Genomic DNA, 23,233 nt, shown 5'->3' on the forward strand with positions numbered 1-23,233 from the left:
TCTCGGAAACTATACTTTAACAATGGAGTTTTTTGACTAACAAATGCAAAATAGGAAATAAAATTTCAAACAATGTTTTCCTACAATATCTGCTTTTTAAATGTTGAATGACATAGTGCCCGCCTATATTACTACTGTTAAATATTATTCATATAATGTTAAATAGTAATATTCAATATTTAGGCATTATAGTAGCACCTAGTGACGGATCTAGCCGATCATTTTGTGAGGCGCCATCCAAAATTTTTTAACAAACTCCCCAGAAATTTTATTCAAATGAAGTTTTTAAAACTCAAGTTTAGTCTAAAAAAGATATTAGGTGACAGAGATAGATTTTGGAATCTCCCTCAAAAACGTTCCGAAACAGAAATATCCGAGTAATTTTTTAAAATAGGGTCCTAAAAATGCGTTTTAGGCAATTTTTTATGATGGAAGGAGAAAGCTTAGGGTTCGGGTGCTGACGCCAAAATACTTTTTAAAATGAAGCTTAGAAACCGAAACATTCTGCCGTTATATGGTGAGAAATTAGGAGAGGGGGTGGGTGCTCTTCTGCTGGCGAGCCTAAAAACGCACCTTTAGGCAATATTTGCTGATATTAAAGGGAAAGTGAAGGTGCTTGGAATCTCCCCTTCCTGGGAATAGTTTGACATTGAGGCTCTAAAACTCTAATTTTGAGCTATTTTCGGACGTATTAGAGAAAGGGATGGAAGAACCATGAGCTCTTCCCCCAAAAACCTCTTAAAGCTATCATCACGATATTAACCGGGAGGAAGGAGGGGTCCTGTGGAAAATCAATTGTAATTGAAGCCCCCAAATAAGTCATTTAAACCACTTTTAGGCAAGTTAAGGGATAAGGGTTGGGTAAGCTAATCTCCGTTGAAATTTTTTCAAATTGAAATCCTAAAAGGCAATTTTTGGTTACATGTCGTGGCATTTGTGGAGGAGCATGGGAAAAGGAAGCTCTCTCCCAGGAAAGTTTCGAAATTAAAGCCATAAAAACGGGCAAATTTAGGCTCTCTTTGGTGAGCAATAGGTGTACTCTGAGGACAGCAGCATTTAGCGATCGTCCCAGCGTATAAAGTTGGAATCAAGAAATGATGTAAACGATGGAGCAAAATTTTGGAAATAATAGTTCTGTTTCAATGAGAGAGATATAATATCTCCCCTAACTGAGACCTAAATTTCTTTTAAAGTACACGTCTGTTTTATTTGGTTATCTTCTCATAACATTTTCTTTCTCTTTCTTTTTTCTTCTTAAAAAAAAATCCTACAATCACAAGACTTTGGGAGGGGCCATGACCTCATGGCCTCCCTCTGGATCATGGCGACTAGATTCAGATTCTGCGGAGGATCTCAAGTGATGGCGTCATATCTGCTTTCATACTATAGGTTTGGCTGAAAATTGAAGAAATATCGCCCAGTTGGCATCATTTTTGGCACCAAATTTGGCGAAAAATTACGTCATTACTGGCACTTACTCTCCATCAAGTTCAAGTGTGGTGAAGTCATACACATAACAGCCAATCAGAAGTTATCTTTAGATGGACGTACATATTTGAACGTACATGCATAAATGTGACTGGATTTTAATGGCATAGATTTTGATTTTTACTGTGTGGAAAAAGCTGTCAATCACTGACTGACACTGGTCAATTTCTGGACGTAAATGGTTATAGTTACTGACGAAATCTCATTTTTTAACAATTATTGAAAATAAAGTTAAACTAAAAAAGAACTTGTCGACATCTACTAAATGGTCATTTACTGTCAGTTTACTCTAAAATAAGGGAATAAATAAAAAAATAAAGGAATAAATTATTTCCATAAAGATAATATTTTTCACATTCATGTATTACTAGTCTGCGACGAACTGATTCGTTATAAATAAAATTCATAGAATTGTCAAAATTGAGAGCAATGAGCAATCTTGATTGCTAAACAGTTTGTTGTTGAATCAATAGTTCAAAACTGATAGGTGCACTTTCTTTCTTTATATATCTTCCATATACGAGTGTCTTAATTTAAAAAAAGATGGAGAGAGAAAGATTTTTCATTGCAACAGAAATACAAAGCGTCAAGAGCGCACTGAAAGAATTCAATCCGTCATAAGAAGGAGAAATATTGATTTTACATTTTGAGCAAAAGTAAACATATTTACAGAAAAAGCTCAGAAACATTTTTGCGAAAAATAAAAATTGCAAACTGGAAGTAAAATACTTCTTGAAACATATAACTCAAAATATAAAAGTTCTTTCTCGTCAATTTTTTATACATTACTCACCAAAATACCTTCTTTCGAAATTTCTAAATTGGGTCAATAAATACTAAAAGATAATTAAAATATAAGATTTTACAGTCGTTATTATTTTAAGTAGGTATACTTACTTGATCTGAGCTTCTGATTGCGCTGGATGTGGATTTGTGGCTGATTGCACATTCCCAATTTTAAACGTCAAATCCTGAAATGGGGATCACACATTCCTCACTTTGAATAAACTAAGTATTAATACAATCACATCATATAATTTTAAAGATCAATTGTGTGCATTAATTTGCATTTTAATATTCGTAATTATTCATGATACGATTAGAGCAGTATTACTAACTACTAATTTTTGATTTTAAACGACCCAGTCTGAAATGAGGATCTAACATTGGTTAATTTGGAAATAATAAATATTTATATGATCACGCCATATAATTTTTAGATAAATTGTTCACATTTAATTATGTTTTGACAATATTCGTGATAAGTTTGGAGTAAAGTTCCTTTCTGCTCATTACTGATTTCAAGCGATAAACTCTGATGTGAGGTTCTTACATTCGTTACTTTGAAAATAATGACCAATAATACAGTCATCGATACTAATATTATAAAGAGAGAGAGAGAGAGTGGATTTTTGTATGTTTATATGTTCGAGGTAATCTCCGAAACCATTTCAACTATTCGTTTCTCAACTACCATTTCAACTTTGTTAAAAGTTCACATTCAAACTGAATCCTGAGGCATGAGAACTACGAGACTGCCGAAGGTTACTGACTTTTAGCGGGAAACGTTCTTAGTTTTTGCAAAGTAGGATACTTGCAGAAATTGGACACATCAGCTGCCCATTTTATTTTACAGGAACTTTTCTGAATTGTTTTTACAATGTATACATAGTGCAACGTTACATACGGGAAGAGTGTATTCAGTGGGAGTTATATGTTGGTATCTCTTGATTAGGAAACAAGGTAAATCAGTTCGTTTCAAACTTTTATAAAAAAGAAAGAAAAAATGTTGTATACCATTAAATTTTAAATCAAAAAGTAACTGCAAAAAGTTTATACAAGACAAATAATGTTTTAACCCAAACAATGTTGGGACGGACTTCTAGTGTGATATAAAATTAATAAGGTTCGATGGCCGATGCATTGGCGCCTATGGTTCAAAAATTTAGCCTTTGGCTAACTCGGAGAAAAAAAATCGGCCTTGAAAAACGTCTAAATGCCGATGTTTTTTTGAGAAAAAACGGGGAGGAGGGAAGCACTCACATCTCATTTTTCTTTCTTTTTTTATGTAACATCAAAATTAGAAAGCGGCATAGGGCCCGAAATTGGGCAGCAACGGGTTTTGCGTTTCGGAATGTGTTTTAAATTTTGGATCACTGCCGAAATTTTCACACCAGGGCAGAGACAGAACATTATAAAACTCTTATCAAACGATCGCTTTGATGAGAGTTTTATGGAAATTATGCACTTTAAGTGTTAGTCAATCAATTTAGTAAAAAATGGGGGGTTCAAACTTGGAGGAACAACCCATGTCGCGGAGTATCATTTCCGAAATTTTTTCTTCCCGAACAGAAATTGCAACTCTTGATATTTTCCAGATTTTAACTGAACACTAAAGAAATAAATACTGATATAATCCAATAACTAACCTGATACATAATCTGGCTCTTAGTTTTAAGACTTTAGGTGCAGTAAACGTTGAAATATACTTATAATACGGGAAGTGCCCCTTTCAGGGTTTGTGTGCATAGTGGTAAGTTCCTTTAAAAGTCCTTAATTTTTTTTCTCGCTTTTAACTCTTTAAAAAGAACCTTTTTATACTGAGATCCGTATTTTTAATTTTGTAGCACCTTAAAAAATGGTTGTATGCCTTAATTTTACTTTCGTAGTAATTGTATTGTTCTTATTTGGGGGAAGGGGCGGGGAGGAAAAATGAAAAAGAAGGATATTTCTTTAAATTCTATTTCCCCCGAATACATCGGTACCATTAAAAACTTCACTTGACTAATTATATTAAGGGTAGCGACTAAAATGGAAATTCAGGAAATTGAATTATTAGAGAATTCTCACGGAATTATTGAACAGCAGTGACATTTTGGAAAAACTACACAAATGCTTTTGTTCTTTCAAGCCAGTTACATCTTTCAGTTAACTCTAACTCTTCATCCAAAATGTACTCAGTAAGTATATTCAGTATGCTGCAAAAAATAGCTCTGCCTTTTGTGTAACAGCTGTTATGATATAGCGTGTATATAGAACTGCTCTTAGTAGTGATAAATATTAGTTATTAAGAGATGCCTTTTTATAATTGAAAATTTTACTTGAACATTTGATTTATTACTATTGTATTTATTTAATGTCTAATTTATCTTCCAAAAGCGATTGTAAACTACCTTTAGTAATGTTAAGGGAAGGGATAGGTTTGCGTACTCTTCTCCAGCAATTTTACAAAATTAAATTCCCGAAAGTGCAATTTTAGATCATCTTCAATTATGTGGGTGTAGGGAAGGTACAGGAATGCCTCTCCCTCAAAAGTTGTAATAATGCAATTGTTGACTCTAGCTTCGATAGGGAAAGAAGGAGTGTGGTTCAGGGACTCGTCCGTAGCGGTTTTCGGAAATACCGTTCATTCAATTGATTAAATGTCAATTATTGCTCACAATTCGGATGATTCATTCTACTACCTTAAGTAACTTTTTTATTATTGATTTTGTAGTAAATGTTTTCTAACAGTAACCAGTTGATATAACTTAAAGTAAGGATTTTTATACCAATTATAAATAGTAAAAAATTTAGTTATTTCTGCTTAACGCAGCAATTTAAAATGGACTGCAATTTATCTGTAATCACATAATCCAGAAAAAATCCTACCCAGGATTATGATTTAATGACATAATAAAGTTTTCGATACAACACATGATTTATGTTGTTGTACAAAGTACCTTAGGTGTAATTTGAAATAAATAGGACTCAACAATGAAGGTAGTCAAAATTTGGGCCCACATTTTAGTTGTACGCTATTTTGTGCAAAATGTATTAACTGAATTGAAACAAGTGACAAGTGAGAGAAACAACTCTTTAAAGCATTAAGACTTTTCGCTAATGAAAGATTATAGAAAAAAAAGAAGTCAACATATACTTACACTTTCTCCTAGACCCTTACAGAGTACTCGAAAAACTGTCAAATCCTCTGTCGATGAAAACAAAATAAATGCCTTCAGAACATTATTAATATTCTTTAAAATAAATATTTTAACAAGTGTAATGGGCCTTAAGACTCAAGATTTGATACATTAATAAAAGTATAGTAATATAAAATAAAATAACATTTCTAATTGCAAAAACTCAACCTATTAATGGTGTTTTTTATATTATAGTGTTGTTTTAAATTGCAGTTAGCCTTAAAAGAGCAAATCAGGCAATAGTTTGTTCAAAACTAGTATGACTTCCTTCAATTTTATTTAACCGTCAAATTTACTACACTTCACAATGTTTTATAAGGGAAAGGGGGGCACATGTGAAAATTTTGTTTCATTTCCTAATTTCTCAGAAAATATTATCAATTTCTGAGACAAAAAGTTCGCCATGACTGTATAATCTTTCCTTTGTGCCCTGGAATTTTTTCCCGATTTTTTTCATAATTGGATTTGGGAACTATTCACATGTGCCCCTACATGTTGTGTTCCCAAGAGCCTTCTCATGTGCCCTAGAACTAATTTTCAAAAATAAAGAATTTTTGATTTAATTAAAAATTTAAACATTGTCATAGATTTACTTAAATGCTCATAAAATGGTTTGCAGTAATTAAGTTTAGCGTATTAGTTAGTTTAAAATATGTTTTCACGTGAAGGAAACAGCGATTAAATTACATACAACACCGGATAAAACAAAGAAATTGTCAACACAGAAACATAAACAAGCTCATTGCTCTAAAAGTTTGACCAAGAAGTAGGGCTGGTACTGCCATTACTTGAGATTTTTTTCAGATTTTTTGCTCGACGTTATCCTATCCCCTTGCTCACTTGTTCCCCCGTTCCTCAATATACTGAAATTTTAAAAAATATTTAAAAATGCCGTAATCATTACCGAATTACAAGCCTAAAACTATCGTATTTCAGGCATTATGCATTTGCGACGAAGAATAATTAAATAATACTCTTTAATACTGTATATCTCATCCAGTGACGCAAATATGTGTCCTAACTCGCATACGTCATGAGTAATAATGAGCAACATTAATAAAATGTTAAACAAATGGCGTGACTTTTGGTGGCACCACTTACGTTCAATGTAACTATCGATGGAAACAAAGTAGAAAATTGCAAATTGTACATAAAAACAATAAAAAATCATTAACAACTTTTTACTAAACTTAGTCACTATCTGCCTTACTAAAAAATACAAAATTGAAAGTACTTCAAAAAAAACTTAAAGTTTTAAAATTAAAAGAAATTATGCCAGTGTTCATTTACCGGTAAATTTGTGCTTATTTAACGGTTAAAGGTGTTCATTCACTGGGTTGTTATTGTGCCATTTTCCATTTAAACACCCAAGATGCCAAAAGTGGTATCATTTAAGTTCCCGCAAGTTTTTTTAAGTTCCCGAAAGTTTAAGTATTTACATAGACCAAATAAAATGCTTAAACTATCAAGAATTGAATACTTCAGTTTTTAAAAACTCTAGGATTTTTAAAAAATGAAATTGTGCTTAAAAAATTCATTCACAGGTCAGTCTACCCTGCAAATTAAAATTGAAAGTAAGTAAAATTTGATAATATAGTATGATTGGCTTTCAGTTCTTAGGCATTATTTTATCATGAAGTTTCTTACTGTTATATCTGACTGGATCTTTAATCAGGGAAATATCTAGCAATCCATCATTAGCTGGCTCCACTAAATGAAAAAACAAAAGTGAATATTTGTTATGATATTGAGAAAGAATTTCATTTATTTACATAAAAATTCGTAAAATAAGAAATAAAATAAGAAATAACATTATCTGGTGAACTCCAGCGGTAACGAAAGGACAATTTTTACAAAAAAAAAAAAATCGATGCACTTCTGTCTATAAGCTTATCAAAATAATATTTTTCAAAAACTGATGCATAGACTTTTATACACATCATGGTAAGTTGCTAAGAAAACCGAAGCCAATAACTTTTTGTTAGTAACTTTTTTTAAAAATCAAATTTTAAAAACGGATAGACATTTTAACAACGGATAGACAACGGATAGTCAGATAACGGAGAGACATTTTTGCCACAAAAAAATATTACAAACTTATACTTATCCAATTTAAATTGAAAATCTAACTTATTATTATTTTTTTATAATGGCAGTTAGCTAGTCAGTTGATTCACTCATTTATTACTCCATATTTGACGGACAAATGTACCAAACTACAATTAGTTAAGTTTACCCGTTTTACCCGAATGGCTTACGCACCCAAGTAGGGCAAAGCGAGTTTTTCAAGTGTTTGTAATGTTTGATAATAAACAAATATTGCGCTTGAAACAATGCAAGAATCACTTTTTATTTTAAAGTTCACGATCCCTTCTAGGGAAAAAAAAACTGTTCGATAAAAAGGCAAAAACTATCATTTTCGATTGTTCTTCGTTATCCTACCCGCTTTGGGGCACCCTCCCCTGTGCTTAAAAACATACTAAAGAAATAAATAAGTTTAATGGGAGGATGTAAACAACTGCTTAAAAATTGATTTCATAGAACTACTAATAAAAGGGGATCTATAGTTGCTACATCTTAATTTTCTCTATAACCATGTTGACCTAATACGTTAAAATAATGATCAATTACTTGCTTTGAATGAAAAGTGATGTTAAATGAAAAGCAATTTTTAAACTTATTCAATATTTAATAAATTTTGTTTCATAAGAAACTTAAGGGAGATACGTACGTTTTGTAAAATGTCCGTCCTTGAATAGTGGCCACTTCCGTGGACCTCCTTCGAAGGCGACTTCTTTCGAAGTACCCAAGGCCAGAACTGCTACTCTTACTGGATGAACAGCCTATAGAAAGCACATTTAGTAAATAAAACATCTAAGCGTGAGCGTTTCCAGAGGGAGGCAAGAGAGGGTAGCTGCCCCCCCCCCCTTTTTCCAAAGTAAAAAATATTTAAAATTTAAAAAAAATTTTAAAAAAAACTTTAAATTGACGGTTGCTTCAATTTCTAAATTTATCAAAGAGTTCGGATGTAGTAAATTTGTCTGAGTTTGAAAAGTGCATACATTTTCTTTGGTAGCCAATTGAAAAGGGAAAGTTATTGGTGTTCAGTTAATATGCAGTTAATGTGCAGGGTTAATATCGATATCATTTTAGAATTACATTGCTTCTAAAACCTTGGAAGGGGGAGGGGGCAATAGACCAATCCCATAGTTGCCCAAATGGTGGATCTGCCCAGAGGGGCCCCGTATTTAACATTTTGGCAGGGCGGAAACTCTCCATTTGCCGAATAGGGCTCCAACTTATGCCGGATCATATTTTTGCCGAATCGTCAGAAAAGTTCGCCGAATAAGGAAAATTTTGAGAGGTCAAAGTGACCTCCAGTGACTTTCCATCGGGGCTCCCCTGGGCCTGCCCCCTCCCCTTCATGTTTTTCTGTATACGCCCTTGCATCCAAGTAATGTTAAAATACAATATGCATTAGTTAGACCTCTCCGTTCACTTTATCACTAATAAATAAAACAAAATTCACAAAATGGGAAGGTTATTCGTTTTTCAAAATACTTACCCTTTTATTGTTATAAATTCATGCTGCATTCTCAGCGTATTAGTATATTTTGTTGAAGGAAAAAAAGGTAAACTTTTTATTAATGTCGTATTTGATAGATGTCAATCAAATTCCGTGTTTGGACTTGATCAAAAGAAACTTACACGAACAGTTGAACATTATTTTTTGACGTATTGCACAGAGGTTTCTTTTGTTCGAGTTCTTACTAGCACTAAATTGGCTTTCATTAACTTATCTTATGTTCACAGTATTTTTTTTTCTTCCTTTTTTGCAGTGTTTTTCCACATTTTAACAGTATCGACTATGAGTTTTAGTTACCAGTTATTTAATTTAGTTTTTCATTTCATTGGTAACTATGATGAAATGAGTAGGAATTTAAAAATACTGCTGAGGATGCGTTTCATATTAAGATAATTCAAGAAACTCACTAGCAGCAATTTATTTTTTTACTTTGTGGTTTCACAAAGGCTTTTGTATCCTTTTAAAGCAAGTTAGAAAAAATCTGTAAATCTATTTCTGCAATATTGAATAAAATAAGCATTAAATGCAGCACTATCATCAAGCTAATTTTAGCGGGAAAAACAGTATAATAAAAAATTAACAGCTGTTAATTTTCATACGTAACCGAAATCCTTTATAGGGAAATATGTATATAAAACGAAAACAGTGTTAATCAGCACAGTGTGAACGATGAGTTTGATATGGAAATATAAAAGAACTACAATAAGGATCGTATATATTACACTCCCACCGTATTTATTTCTCTGTGTAACTCGAACTCCTTGAGAACGGCAAGTCGAACCACTCATCAAACGATTTGAAATTTTGCAATGATCAAGGATGGTTCGGTCTCACTTTTGTGCGACTTAAGGAAATATACATTGAAACTTCAATTTTCAGTGATGTTTTGTTTTTCTGCCCACTGAGTCAGGTGTATCAAATGTTGTCCCTCATTAGATGAAGAAATTATGCATGAATACGAGAGAATTGCTGATCATGTTCATTTCGTGTTATGAATATGATCAGAAAAAGATAATGAATACACTGAGTAACGGCACCAGTAACAGAAAAGGGTCCAGTAACAGACAGTTGTAAGTTTGGATTTAAATAAGAAGAATTTTAGGTGGGCAAAACTGATGTTGCTGTGACCCCTGAATACGGTGCAACCATCTAGTGTTATTAGAATAAATTTTATGAGCCAGTTGGTATTTACAAGGCAGTAGTGGAAGTTTATGAGCAGCTGCCTCAAGGTCAACTGGAGTTTCATGTTCATTTAAATTTAATAAGATTTTAAAACTAAAAATAAAGAACTTTTGCTCATTTTGAAGCGAAAAGGGGAATTTTGTCCATTACTCATCCTTTCCTCATCCTGTTCCACTTGGCATCATCAAAATTGTCGGTGTCTGTTACTGGGGGTGGACCGTTTTTCGAAATTGGGCAAGTAAAATTAGAATTAACTAATTCAGAGGATCCAGAAGCAGCCACACGTTACATGAGATGTAGTTGCATGAGAGAAAAATGGTTTTAAAAGTCTAAACACATTGAAAGGCTCAGAAAATTGAGTAAACCTCAGAGCGATGTCTTAAGCGTGTTTGTTACTGGTGCCGTTACTCTATATTGATTCCATGGATTCTTTGCGACAGCTTTCGTCTCTTCCTGTGCCAATAAGTTTGGGAATCCTTGATATAGGCAACAAGTTAGCATTTTTCTTAAAACTTCGGCAGACTTTAAGACTTTATATCTCGATAACGGGTGACGAGAGCAAATACTTTTTGAGCCGAAAAATGTCTCAATATGTCTCTTTCGACTGATGCATGTTTAAATTTACTATTCCTATAGTTTCTTGATAAGTCGTATAACTGCCGGGCTAGCAACTTTGAATTCTGCAGTCAACAAACAGGGTAAATTTTATTTTATTTTTTTTCTAGCAGTTAATTTGATGTAGTGAATGTTCGTGTTGTGTTATTAGTGATTGTATTAATGAATTTAAAAAAGGTTTTATTTTAAAGTCATTTTGTTACTGAATGCATGATTTCTTCTTTAAAATGCTAGTTAGAATTTTTGCCTCAAAGATCTAGTACAGCTGGAGTGTCATTCAAATGAGTCTGCTTAAGAAGTAGAAAATAAAGAAACTTGGTCATAATATTAGAAAATAAAATTTTAAAAATATTTTAGGGCAAATTAGAATATATTTTTTTAAATATTTTCCTATAAAACATGGTTGGATTTCACACTATTTACAATACAATAAACTCACCGTTAAACGTTTAAAGCAAGCCATAACTGTAGTTGTTTTGAATGTGGTATTATTTGTTGTATTTTCATTTGATTGATACATAATATTAACTCTCGAGTATCCAGGATATTTACACTCAAAAACCAGATTCATGCAGCCTTTCCCGTACGAAGGAACTTGAGAGTCTGAAATCGAAAAAATTGAAAAATAATTTATTAAAACAAGTCAGCGGTATATAACTATGTCTCATGTTCAAGATAAACAGAGTAACATTTTTACGAAACATGCCAGTGGTATGTAACCACAAATCTCATGTTCAATGATAAACAGAGAAACAATTTTACGAAAGATATCAGCGGTATGTAACCACAAGTCTATTTTTTAATGATAAACACAGAAAATTTTTACCAAACATCCCAGTAGTATGTAAGCATAAATCTCCCTCTCTACGAGTAACATTTTTACGAAATATGTTAGTGGTATATAACCATGAGTTTCATTTTGAATGATAAACAGAGTAACATTTAGTCGAAACATGTCAGAATAAGTGTATTAGTTATATGACATTTATAACTAATAAGTAAATATTTAAGTCACGAAGTAACTTGAGACATTATATTTCTAAGCAAGTTCTGAAACTTAAATTTTAACTATAAGCTTCGCCGGATCATAAGTCAATGCTAGAGTCAGACTATAGAACCCTTACCTCAAGAACTTTCTACACGCCTAAGCAAATCTACACATTTAGCATTCAATGATAAATAGCATTAGTGGTAAAATGTGCTTGTAATATTTCGAAAATTTAAAGCACAGCCCAGCTGCCTCAACAGTTCATGGTTTTTTATTGCTACTGTTATCACTACTAATAAAACTTTGTTTACATATAAATACTACAGTGGATTTTGAAAGGGAAAATTAACCACATATTATAGCCACTTTTACCATTTTATAGTTGAATGTGGTGAAGCACTTCATGTTTTCATTCACATTGACAGCAAAATAATTCTTCCACTAATTTTTCGCAACAATACAAGGTAGCAGCTTTTGTTGCATCATATGGACCGTTCAAATTTTCAGCTGCAGACAATGAAAAATTGCAGAAAATAAAAATACTTTTGTATTTTTGCTTAAATTGTTTTTCTTTTCTTTTTTTACGCTGCAATCTGTAATTAGTATAAATCATAGACTTAACTGATATTTACAATTTAACAATGAATATTAATGAAGGAAATACATGTAACAGAAAACGCACGTGTTCAGCCAAACCGGTGTAAGGCATGATGCCCCAATATTCGCCAATCTATCATCCATGACAAGCATTCGGAAAATAACCATATACAATTAAAGCTAAATACTGTACAAGTTAGAAAACAAGCCATCGACGAAATACACAATCGCAACCGAAAGCAATAAAAATAAATTTCTTTGAAAACACGAAACTACACTTACCGTATGTATGATTCAAAATGTGCTTTTCGATTATTTCCACGATTGGTCTTGTTTGGGAACAATCATCGAACTTACGGCTACTACCAGCTATAACACAATACAGAAATCATATTGCTATAGATATATATATATATATATATATATATATATATATATATATATATATATATATATATATATATATATATATATATATATATATATATATATATATATATATATATATATATATATACTAAGAAACATTCACTTAAACAGAATTTTTTAACCTGGTCAACTAAAACAAATTGAAGTAAATTTAGCTTCACAACGTTTAATAGGCGCCATAGTTAGCACTTTGATACTGGTAGAAGATATCTTGCAGTCGCAATAATGCAAGAAGAAGAGATTTTCTCGCATTATTACGAATCTACTTTTTAACAAACAACAGTATCAAAGCTTTTAGATACATAGATGACGTTATCTTTTTTAACAACACAGATTTTCACAATTTATGTCAAGAAATCTACCTTAAGGAACTTCTGCTGAAACAGACACATAAGGATGATTCTGTTAATTTCCTGGATCTTAACATTCAACTAAGTAAACGTGGTCAAAGTATTGCTTTTTATGACAAACGTTCTGATTTTGATTTTAAAGTATACTCATTAATTCATATTCACAGTTGTGTTAGTAAAAAAGTGTTTAGAAATGTAATTATCTCGCAAATTACTGGATATAAAAAAATCTGCAAAAATAAAGCAAATCTGAAGACAGTGATTAAAAATGTAACTGCAACCTTAACTGAGAACTGTTATCCAGTGCATCTCACCTAGAGATGAAAACGGTAGGGAAAAATCCCGGAAAATTTCCGAAAACAAAACGGAAAAAAAAACCGTTTTTTTCCGAAAGGGTTTATTTCCACTCCGGAAAAATTGAAAAAATAAATTTTTCAACTTTTCAGGAAGTTTTAATTGAAATTTTCAGCAAAAAGTGGTTAGAAATTTCTCTTACTTAAGTTCTAATGCGATTTCCTCCCCCACCCCCTCCTTGTATGTTAAAATACTGTCTAACTTTGATAATGCAAGTTGTTGTATGATTATTTAATTTGCATATATATATAAAAAAAACATTTAATACTTTTTGAAAAAAAAAAATATCCTTAGTGAAGAATTTATTTTCCTTCTTCATAAAACAAACAAGCATAACTTTAATCGCAGAACTATGTTTCTGCTGACTGTGCCAACCAAACGTACAAGGTGCGGCAAAAAAAGGGGGGGGGGGGCAAGCAAGTTGCCATGCAACTTTAGTAAAAATAAATAAATTAACAGAACACAAAAATAATAATATAAGAAGACCTTTAGCAATCAATAAATTAATTGGTTCCAAACTAGCCGCCTTTTGAAGTAAATACAGAAGTGCAACTGCTCATTGAAATTTTCATTCAAGGGGCGCAAGTCCTTTAATCAATCCTATCCCCTAAAAAGCAATTGATTTAAAGAGCACTAACTTATACGTAGTTTTGGGGAGACCTTTGACTCTAAAGCAGGCCATACAGTGTAATAAATGGGATTGAGGTCTAGCGAGTAGAGAGCGTCCTCTCTAAAGATGATATCATGAAAAAAACAATGCGCCTTGCACCACTCTTGTCTTTTTGGCCGTATGAACTGTTGGGGAGTCAAATTGAAATGTCCTGCCTACATTGCTGTGCTGAAGTGCTCACAGAAGTACAGCAGCTTCTAAAATGGTCTTTTGGTACACTTTTTGATACATTTTATGGCCCTCATCCACAAGAAAACCAGAGATTTTTTGTCGTTTGCTTTGATTCCATGAGCAGAGAAAAGAAAAGCTACGGTAAGAGTGCAGTTTAAATACACTATATCACCAAAAGTATTGGGACACTTTAAAAAATTCATTTTTACGGATCTCTCGAGCAATAAGAGACCAATTATTCTGTACCTTTCGTCACATAAAAGGTATGCCCAACCTCCCTTTTACAATAAAGAGCAAATCACCCGAACATTTAGGGGACCTGCAACAAATTGAGAAAACAGCCAAAGTGTTTTGATCATCCTACATCGTAAATAGCTGGGAATAAAATAGACATTTCAGAAAAAGTTTAAAAAATGTATTGAACTCATTTTTAGGTTTTCGTGAAAGTATCACTTATATTCACGAAGATATAAGTATTTCTTTCAAATGTGCAAATTTTATTTGAAGGTTTTTGGCTTAGAAGTTGATTTTCTGTCACCCCTTACCAAACTTTCAGATAACTTGACAGTGTACAAGAAATACATAAAACTAAAATTTGAAATTCAAATACTGTAAATTTGATGAAATATGAACGTTTAAAGCAATTAATATATTTCACTGCACACGCGCAAAAGATAGCAATTCATAACTTTCATATTTAAAAACCTAAGTATATCTCCCAACTGATAATAAAACTCCATGTTCAATATCTTAAAAATTGAGAAAGATATCAGCGATCTAATGAGCCGAATTTGAATAACTTTTGGATAGGCGACGAGTTGAGAGGTATCGTTTGCAAATAACCCTTTCCTAATCATGCATCACAAGAAACAATTGCAGGAAAATATTGCAAATCAAAATGTGAACATCAGTGATACTTTCTTGAAAGTATGTAAAATGATCGCACATTGTCAGCTAACTTAAGAAATTTACAACTTGTTCCCAGCTATTTATGATGAGGTATGATCAGAAAACGTTTTTGTTTTCCTCAATTTGTTGCAGTTCCCCTAAATGCATGGATGATTTGAGCTTTATTGGAAATGACTGCTGGAACGTATCTTTTATGTGACAAAAAATAAAATCAATTGACCACTTATTTCTCGAGAAATCAGTAAAAAAGTGAATTTTTGAAAGTGTCCCAATACTTTTGGTAATAAAAACCTGTGAAGTTGACCACCCTTGTAAGTTGACCACCTGTCTAAGTTGACCACTTTTTTCAGGCACGGAATTAGCCATTGTCATATAAATCAACCTCTGTAGGTTGACCACCTGTTCAAGTTGACCACTAAAGTAGGGCACCGCAAGTGGTCAACTTACACAGGTTTCACTGTATAATATATTAAGGAGGTGACTGTAAAACCAATTATGTTTCAGCATTTGCAGACAGTCACGGTTGGGCCGTCAAGATATTTGAAAAGGCTAATTCGAGCCTGTTTTGTAAAGAGTCGGTGAAATGTCAATACTGCAGAAGATTTGCTACCACTATTATTTTTGTGATTATTTTTGTGAATGTAAAAAACTATTATATGCCCTCATGCTCGAGCAAATTGCAACGTTATGAAGGGAATTATCGGAACTGAATGAAATTTATGCCAAAAATAACGCATAGTTAAAGAAACAAACGAAGCTCACAACTTTTGAATGTGCATTTAAGGAATAGCAATCGAAATTGTTTCCATTCTGACCGAATTATCAGCTGTCCTGGCTGCTGGACGAACGTCATGAGTAAGTTACCAACTGACAAAATCTCTGACATTTTCAATGCGTTGTTAAAAGTGTGTATTGCAAATGGCACTTTGTGTAGTGAAACTTTGTATGGCACCTTTAATGGCGCGTCTAAGGGAGCGAAATAGCACCCTTAGCTGTGCTATAGGGTGCCATGCAGAACTAAATGTATTCTTTAAAGGTGCCATAAGGGTACCCTAAGTTGCCAAATGGCCACTCTTAAATAAGATGACGCTGGTGCTACAACGTTTCACCCTAAAAAGTGCCAGTTTTAACTGAATGCAATGCCTATTGAATATGTATGCCAAGAAAGAAACGGAATCCATTACTCTGAGGAGAAGTCTACAAAACTGTCCTAGCTACATGTGAACTGGCATTCTTCTGTTTTAACACTGTTCCACTAAAACGTCAAAGCAATGGCAGTTGTAAGCGACATTTTGCGCATATAATGTCTTTAAAGCCTTTACATGCCTGGTATTTTTAACGCAGAAATTGTATTTGACATTCAACTTCAAGAACCATTAAATGACTCGAACAAAAATATACTTTTAAAGACACGAGAACTTTGAATGAATAAATAACTTGTTCGTGTTTCGATTTCTTTCTACCTTTAGCAAATTAGGATTTTCAGCAAAAGTAATTGTTCTCAACTACTAGAAAGAAATGAAATGCATGTCTTGTTTGCAGTGCTTTTAAGAAACTTTGTCAAATGTCTTGCTTCAAATACTAATTTAGCTTCAAATGAAATGAAATTCGCGATTAATTTATTTCCTAGTTGAAAACTTTTACAGTTAATATTAAAAAACTACAGCAGTTTTGAGGATGTGAATTTTTATCTTTATATTTATCGATCATAAACCATCGATGCAAAATTTTCTAACTTGCAATTAAATGATTGAAAGCTATAAATATCCTTAAGTGCTCATAATTAAATCCAAAACTTTCGTAGGAAAAGGGCAATCGATTTATTTTCCATTTGAAGGGAAAACATCTTTTATTACTCTTAAACTGTCGTTACCGTAAGGCATGATGTTGAAGAAAATCATCAAACATGAACTAAATGTAGTAACTATTTGTTTTTTATGTGGAGATTTAATGTTACTTAATGTTTTGATTGGAGAATAAAACATTCTTCTTTGCAGACATATTTTTTGTATTGACTTTGTTTTTGTATTTTCCAAACTATTTCACAGCTAAAAGACTTTTTACAGCTAAACACAATGGAAAACTGAAATGTTTTTAAAGGCTTGATTAGTCATGATTTTCATCTTCAGAAATACATGTAGTTCTATGACGGGGTGAGTTGACGTTGCCCCCAAGTCATTTCAGGGGGACTATATGAAGTAGTAATAATTCATTATTATAGTAGTAACAATTACTCTCTGCGGAAAAAAATTACCTTCAAGATGCTTCTGACATACTTCCTGCTAATTTTTATGTTAAAAGGACTCCCTGAATCCAAAATGACCACCGTTTTCCTCCTACACGGCCCACGTATGTCTTCTCAGTTAACGTTAAATACTATTTTTTTTTTCGTTTTCAGTATTTATTCAATTGTAATTAATGCATGTGATTAAGAATGAAAATCAGATTGTAGAAGCGCACAATATATAGTAGGGCACAATATAAAGCAAAATACGCAATGTGGGGCGAAGCATTCCCCAATCCCCCCAGAAAATGAAGAATGGAGAAGTAAAAGTGATGATGAAAATGGTAGCTGTGTGTGCTCATTGCGCAAGGTCATCTTCAAATTATCATGGGGTAAACAGTAAGTTTGGTGTCAAAAATGTCTTCAATAAGCTCATATAGACTCGCTGGTAATCAGAAAAGAAATATTAGTGGTTTGTAGTGCCTGCAGTTGATTTATGAATTACAAACACTAGTTTTCTAATGTTATTTTTGTAGTACCCCATAATAAGACGCATCCAGTGTAAATAAACCTTTTCAGGATTGTTTTAAAAATTATCATTACTAAAATTTTTGTCTGAAACTTTTAAGCCGATTTCATCTTTATCCCAAAATCATTAAATTTGTTATTGTTATTCACTTAATTGTATTTATTTATTTTTCTTAATCATGCCAATTGTAGGTCACCAAAACAAAAGGTACCCCATGTTTGGTGCTTTTACCCTATGATTTCCAAGAAAATTATCTTTTAGTTTGATTTCAAAACAATATTTCACTTTTTATTAGGGTCTTCCCTTTTCTTGCTCATGAAGCAACTTTAGTTTTCATAAACGCAGGTTTTTACACTTAAAGTGCACTCTAATTTATAGCATAAGTTAAACTCAATAATTTTTTATAACGGTCCTTATTTACAGCAGCACCATGAAAATACACTTATGTATGGTCAAAAAAATTCAACAATTTCTTCATTGAAAAAAAAAATGTTTATCGCTAATGTTTACGTTAAAAAATAACTCAATTTCTCTGGAGTATGTTTTTACTTCTTAAAAATGTGAAAAACATTAACAACTGTTCAAAAAATCAAGCGAAAACTCTAATTACGTTAATTAAGAATCTGCAGTTTTTTGCAGAACGTACCAAAATTAAACTTTCCATAGTTACACAAATTATTCACTTTACTTGTTAATGATGATTACAGCTTTAGCATAAAGCATTTTTCCCAAATGAAAGTTCTCTCAAACTGTTGGAAATAATGTTATTAAATTATGGAAGCAAAGCCTATCAAACCCAAAGGTTTTTTTTTTTTAATTAAATCTTTTAGAAAAAGCCAGCACAAAGAAAATGTGCAGCCAGCATATTTTAATGAGGGAAAAATCTGTTATTAATCGAGCCTCAGTTACACAAAAGTGTTTTTCTTTTACTTATAACAAACAGTTGAAGAATAACTTTTTTGAAGAAGAAGAGATATGAAATTCAGAAACAAAGTAAATTTTATGGTTGTTAATCAAATTGCTTTTTTCCGACATCTTCTGCTATCCACACTTATGTGGGTATTGTAATTCTCCCACGCAAACGACAGGGTTTAAAAAAGTGAATTCCAAGATCTTAATATTGAAATTCATGATGCCCATTCTTCCTTGGAAATGCATTCTTTACGTAAATGCAACATAACGTAAATTTAGTGAAACGCCCCGTAGAAATATTTTAATACTATCTTCTTTAAATTAAACACATGCAGAAACTGCATGTGTTTAAATTTGCATGGGTTTACTTGTGAATTAAACTACTTGTTTATTTCACAAGGTAGTATAGTTTGTTTCTTTTATTAATTTGTAATAAGAGTTAATCGCCAATTGTGAATATTCATTATATTTACAGAATAATCCGCTTGTTGTGATCGTAATTAATGGGATCAATCTCTTGTCGTTATCAAAACCACTCGGTTTCAATTTTCTATATTTATTTCTTTGTTAAAATATCGCTTTACGTAATGTTTAAAAAAATTGAAAAATTTAATATTTTTTCTAAATTTCAGCTTAAAAGAAGTAGTTTACAAATGAAAGCAAATAACATATTATTTATCAGTTACTGTGTACCATGATGACTTCGCCATATACAGGGTGAATTTTCCCAATTTTCAAATGTTTGTATCATTTCTAAAGCTTCAAAACTTTCTTTTTTCGTTTAGATAGAAGAACTGCACTGAATGAAAAGTTCAGCCCTTGCATTTGCGGTCAAGCTTCAAAAGTGATACGAACAAACAGTTAAAAATAAGGGAATTCTTCCCTTATACGGCAAAGTCACCCAGTTTATAGAATACTTTAAAAGTTATGACACTATTTTGAATGATTTTGTACCATCCTTACTCGTGAACGTCCACAAATAGAAATATCTATTGTTACGACGTATCTTTTTTTTTGACAGAAAATCACAAAAGGATACAAAGTTAATGAGTACAAAATCATTCCTTTCTTGCCTACCTTTAGAGCCGTCATTACCCACTAAAGCAACAGGAAGAACCACGAAATTATTAACCTCCGCTTCAACAACTGTTGGATACACCTCTATATCACTCACGAGCTGCACAGATATCTAAAAAAAAAAATCGAAAGGTTTTTTTTTCAAATCGTTAATGGAAATTGAAATCCTTGTTCTGGATTTAGACAGTCAACAACAGCATCAGAAATAACATCATTTTTACAATTGTGTCAATGAATTGTCCTTTTTCCACAAAAAAATTAAATAAATTTTGCATTTCTGCAACCGCACGTGAATCCATCATTTTTTTTATGTCAGAGTTTCGCATAGTAACAAATGATGATGCTGGCATACATTGTACGAAAATTCCAAAACGTTGCAGATTAGTTTCGGGCAACCTTCCGAAATTTCACAGGTTTTCATCGATTTCCTGAGAAATTCAAGTATCTTTGTGGAAAGGTTTCCTGAATTGCTATAAGTTCCATGAATGCGGACTTCTCACTGTTGTGAAAAATTTTTTAGCATCCAGTTTAAAGATAAACTGAGCTAATTAATTGAGTGTATCTCATTCGGTTCGATTACGGTTCGTCCAAATTGACTAAGTTCCCAATGGGAGCGAAATGAAAGTCCATGGATTCCGTAGCTTTGGAAGAATTGTAGGCAAGTAAGAAGCTTGGAACTTACCTGCTGTTCTGCCTTAGCTTTGGGCATGGTTGCAATAATGTTTTAGGGGCTTTCCTGGCAAATCAGGAAAATGCCAAGCTATTATGTTATCTCTCTGTTTAAGTTATATAAAAAGGTTCTAGTATTGTTCCAAAGACATGACTGACTTTTACATGAAATATTTCTGAATTCTTCGGAAAGATTCCCAGATACTTTAAGGAAAATTACTAACTTTTAGCGGAAAATGTTCCTGTTTTTTGCAACATGTGTTACTGGCAGGAATTGGGCTAATTAGCTGCCCATTAATGTCCAGGAACGTTTCTGAATTGTTTTAACTGTGTATAACTGTTAGAATTAGAACGCAAAATATCCAATCGATCGAAACCAAAACAAAGCTATAAACATATAGTTTAATGTTACAGACTAAGACTGCGCATTAAGTGTCCCAATTCGATCATGCCACCTTTCACGTGTCAAGTTGCAGGCTCCGAAAGTCCTTCATAAGCGATTGAAAAGCGGGAGGGTTCCGAAAACTAAATTACACAAGCAATCGTGAATGTTAATTTGAATTTTTCTCAACCTAAATGAACACATACACTATATGACCTAAAGTTTTTTTGTTTTTTTTTCACTCCAGCTCCCATTTTCAACAAAAATTAAGTCTACTATTCATTTAGGGGACGAGCAACAAATTGAGGAAACAAAAAAGGTTTTTGATCATTTTTCATTGTAAATGGCTGGGAATAAGCTATAAATTTCGGGAATAAGCTATAAATTTCAGAAATAAGTTAAAAATTTATCTAGAATTTGTTTTTATATATTCGTGAAAGTATCTCTTAACCCATGGAGATATAAGCATCTCTTTCAATAATAAAAATTTTTTTGAAGGTTTTCAGCTCCTATCACGCAGAGTTTTCCGTCAAACGTTACTAAACTTTCAGAATATTTGACAGCATAGTAGAAAAACATAATAATTAAATTTGAAGTACAAATATTGAAAATTTAATGAAATATGAAAGTTTAAAGCAATTAATCTTTCAATGTGCATGCGCGAAAGATCGCAATTTATAACCTTCATAATCGAAAGCCCAGATATATCCTACATCTGATAAAAAAAATTCCACATTGATATTTTTAAATCTAAAAAGTTCAGCGATCTAATGAGCCGAATTTTAGTAATTCTTGGCTAGCCGACGAATCGCGAGGGATCGTTGGCAAATAATCCGTTCTTATCATGAATTACTCTGCGACGATAGCAGGAAAGTGTTGCCAGTTTGCAAACGACCCCTTACCATTCGTCGCCTATCCAAGAATTATAGAAATTCGGCTTAATACATCGCTAATAACTTTTTGAATTTTCGAGATATTGAGGTGCAATTTTTTTATGCTTTGTAGGATACATCTAAGCTTTGATTTATGAAAGTTATAAATTGCTATCTTTTCCGCATGCGCAGTGAAAAATTAATTACTTTAAACGTTCACATTTCATTAAATTTTCAATATTTTAACTTTAAATTAAATTATTATATTTCTCTAATATGTGATCAAATATTCTGAAAATTTAGTAACGTTTGACGGAAAACTCTTCGTGATATGAGCCGAAAATCTTCAAAGAAAATTTGCATTTTTGAAAGAAATGCTTATATCTCCTTGAGTATAAGAGCTACATTCATGAAAATATAAAAATAAATGTTTGATAGTTTTTTAACTTATTTCTGAAATTTATAGCTTATTCCCAGCTATTTACAGTGAAAAATGATCAAAAGCCTTTTTTTTTTATTCCTCAATTTGTTTCTGGTCCCCTAAATAAATAGTAGACTTAATTTTTATTGAAAAATGGCAACTGGAGTATACTTCTCATGTGAAAAAATTTACAAAAAAAATTAGTATATTAAAGAAATTAGTCTTTTATTTCTTGAAAAATCCGTTAAAATGTGAATTTTTTAGAAGTGTCCCAATAATTTTGGTCATATAGTGTAGTTGAAGAAGCGCTGTAAAATTATGATTAAACTTTACTGATGAAATTAATTTCGTGTAGATTTCCAGAATACAATTTGGGAAATCCATCACATTGGTTTTGTAAAAAGTGAATAAATCATGGACCACAAAGGATTTTTTTTTCAAAACATAATTAATAGAAACATGTGTTTATATTTGTTCTGTATTATTTATTCGCCTGATATTTATTTATATTTCTAAACTGTTATACATTTTATGTCGGATTTAAAATTTTGATATCGATATTTTTATCTGTGAGCGCTTGTGAATTATTTTTAAAGTAGAAAGGGGTTTTTTAACCCCTTAATACACACATTATTATACTTAGTATTCCAGATTTATTCATATTATTACTCAATTGCATGTAGCTGCTAATGTTTGGAAATGTATAAATAGTAAGCTAACACATTGCTGCTTATAATTGTTTTTTGCTTCAATAATATTCCACCCTAATTGATGACTAATAGCACATTTCTAAACCGTTAGAGAGACCGTTAGAGATAGGCGTTTTCCATTGCAAAAAATCTCAAA

General features: G+C 32.2%; 1 protein-coding gene across 1 annotated transcript in view; it reads right to left on the reverse strand.

Moving 5' to 3' along the window:
* Window positions 1-23,233, reverse strand: part of LOC129231668 (nuclear pore membrane glycoprotein 210-like) — an 89,940-nt gene that overhangs the window by 59,786 nt on the left and 6,921 nt on the right. Inside the window, exons 5-11 of the mRNA XM_054866030.1 lie at window positions 20,044-20,155; window positions 12,701-12,787; window positions 11,273-11,436; window positions 8,182-8,293; window positions 7,098-7,160; window positions 5,412-5,458; window positions 2,386-2,459 (exon numbers count right to left, since the gene is read on the reverse strand). Coding sequence (XP_054722005.1) covers window positions 2,386-2,459; window positions 5,412-5,458; window positions 7,098-7,160; window positions 8,182-8,293; window positions 11,273-11,436; window positions 12,701-12,787; window positions 20,044-20,155 — 659 coding nt within the window. The remainder of the gene's footprint in view (window positions 1-2,385; window positions 2,460-5,411; window positions 5,459-7,097; window positions 7,161-8,181; window positions 8,294-11,272; window positions 11,437-12,700; window positions 12,788-20,043; window positions 20,156-23,233) is intronic.

Source organism: Uloborus diversus, chromosome 10 (assembly GCF_026930045.1).
Source record: "Uloborus diversus isolate 005 chromosome 10, Udiv.v.3.1, whole genome shotgun sequence".
Lineage (NCBI taxonomy): Eukaryota > Metazoa > Arthropoda > Arachnida > Araneae > Uloboridae > Uloborus > Uloborus diversus.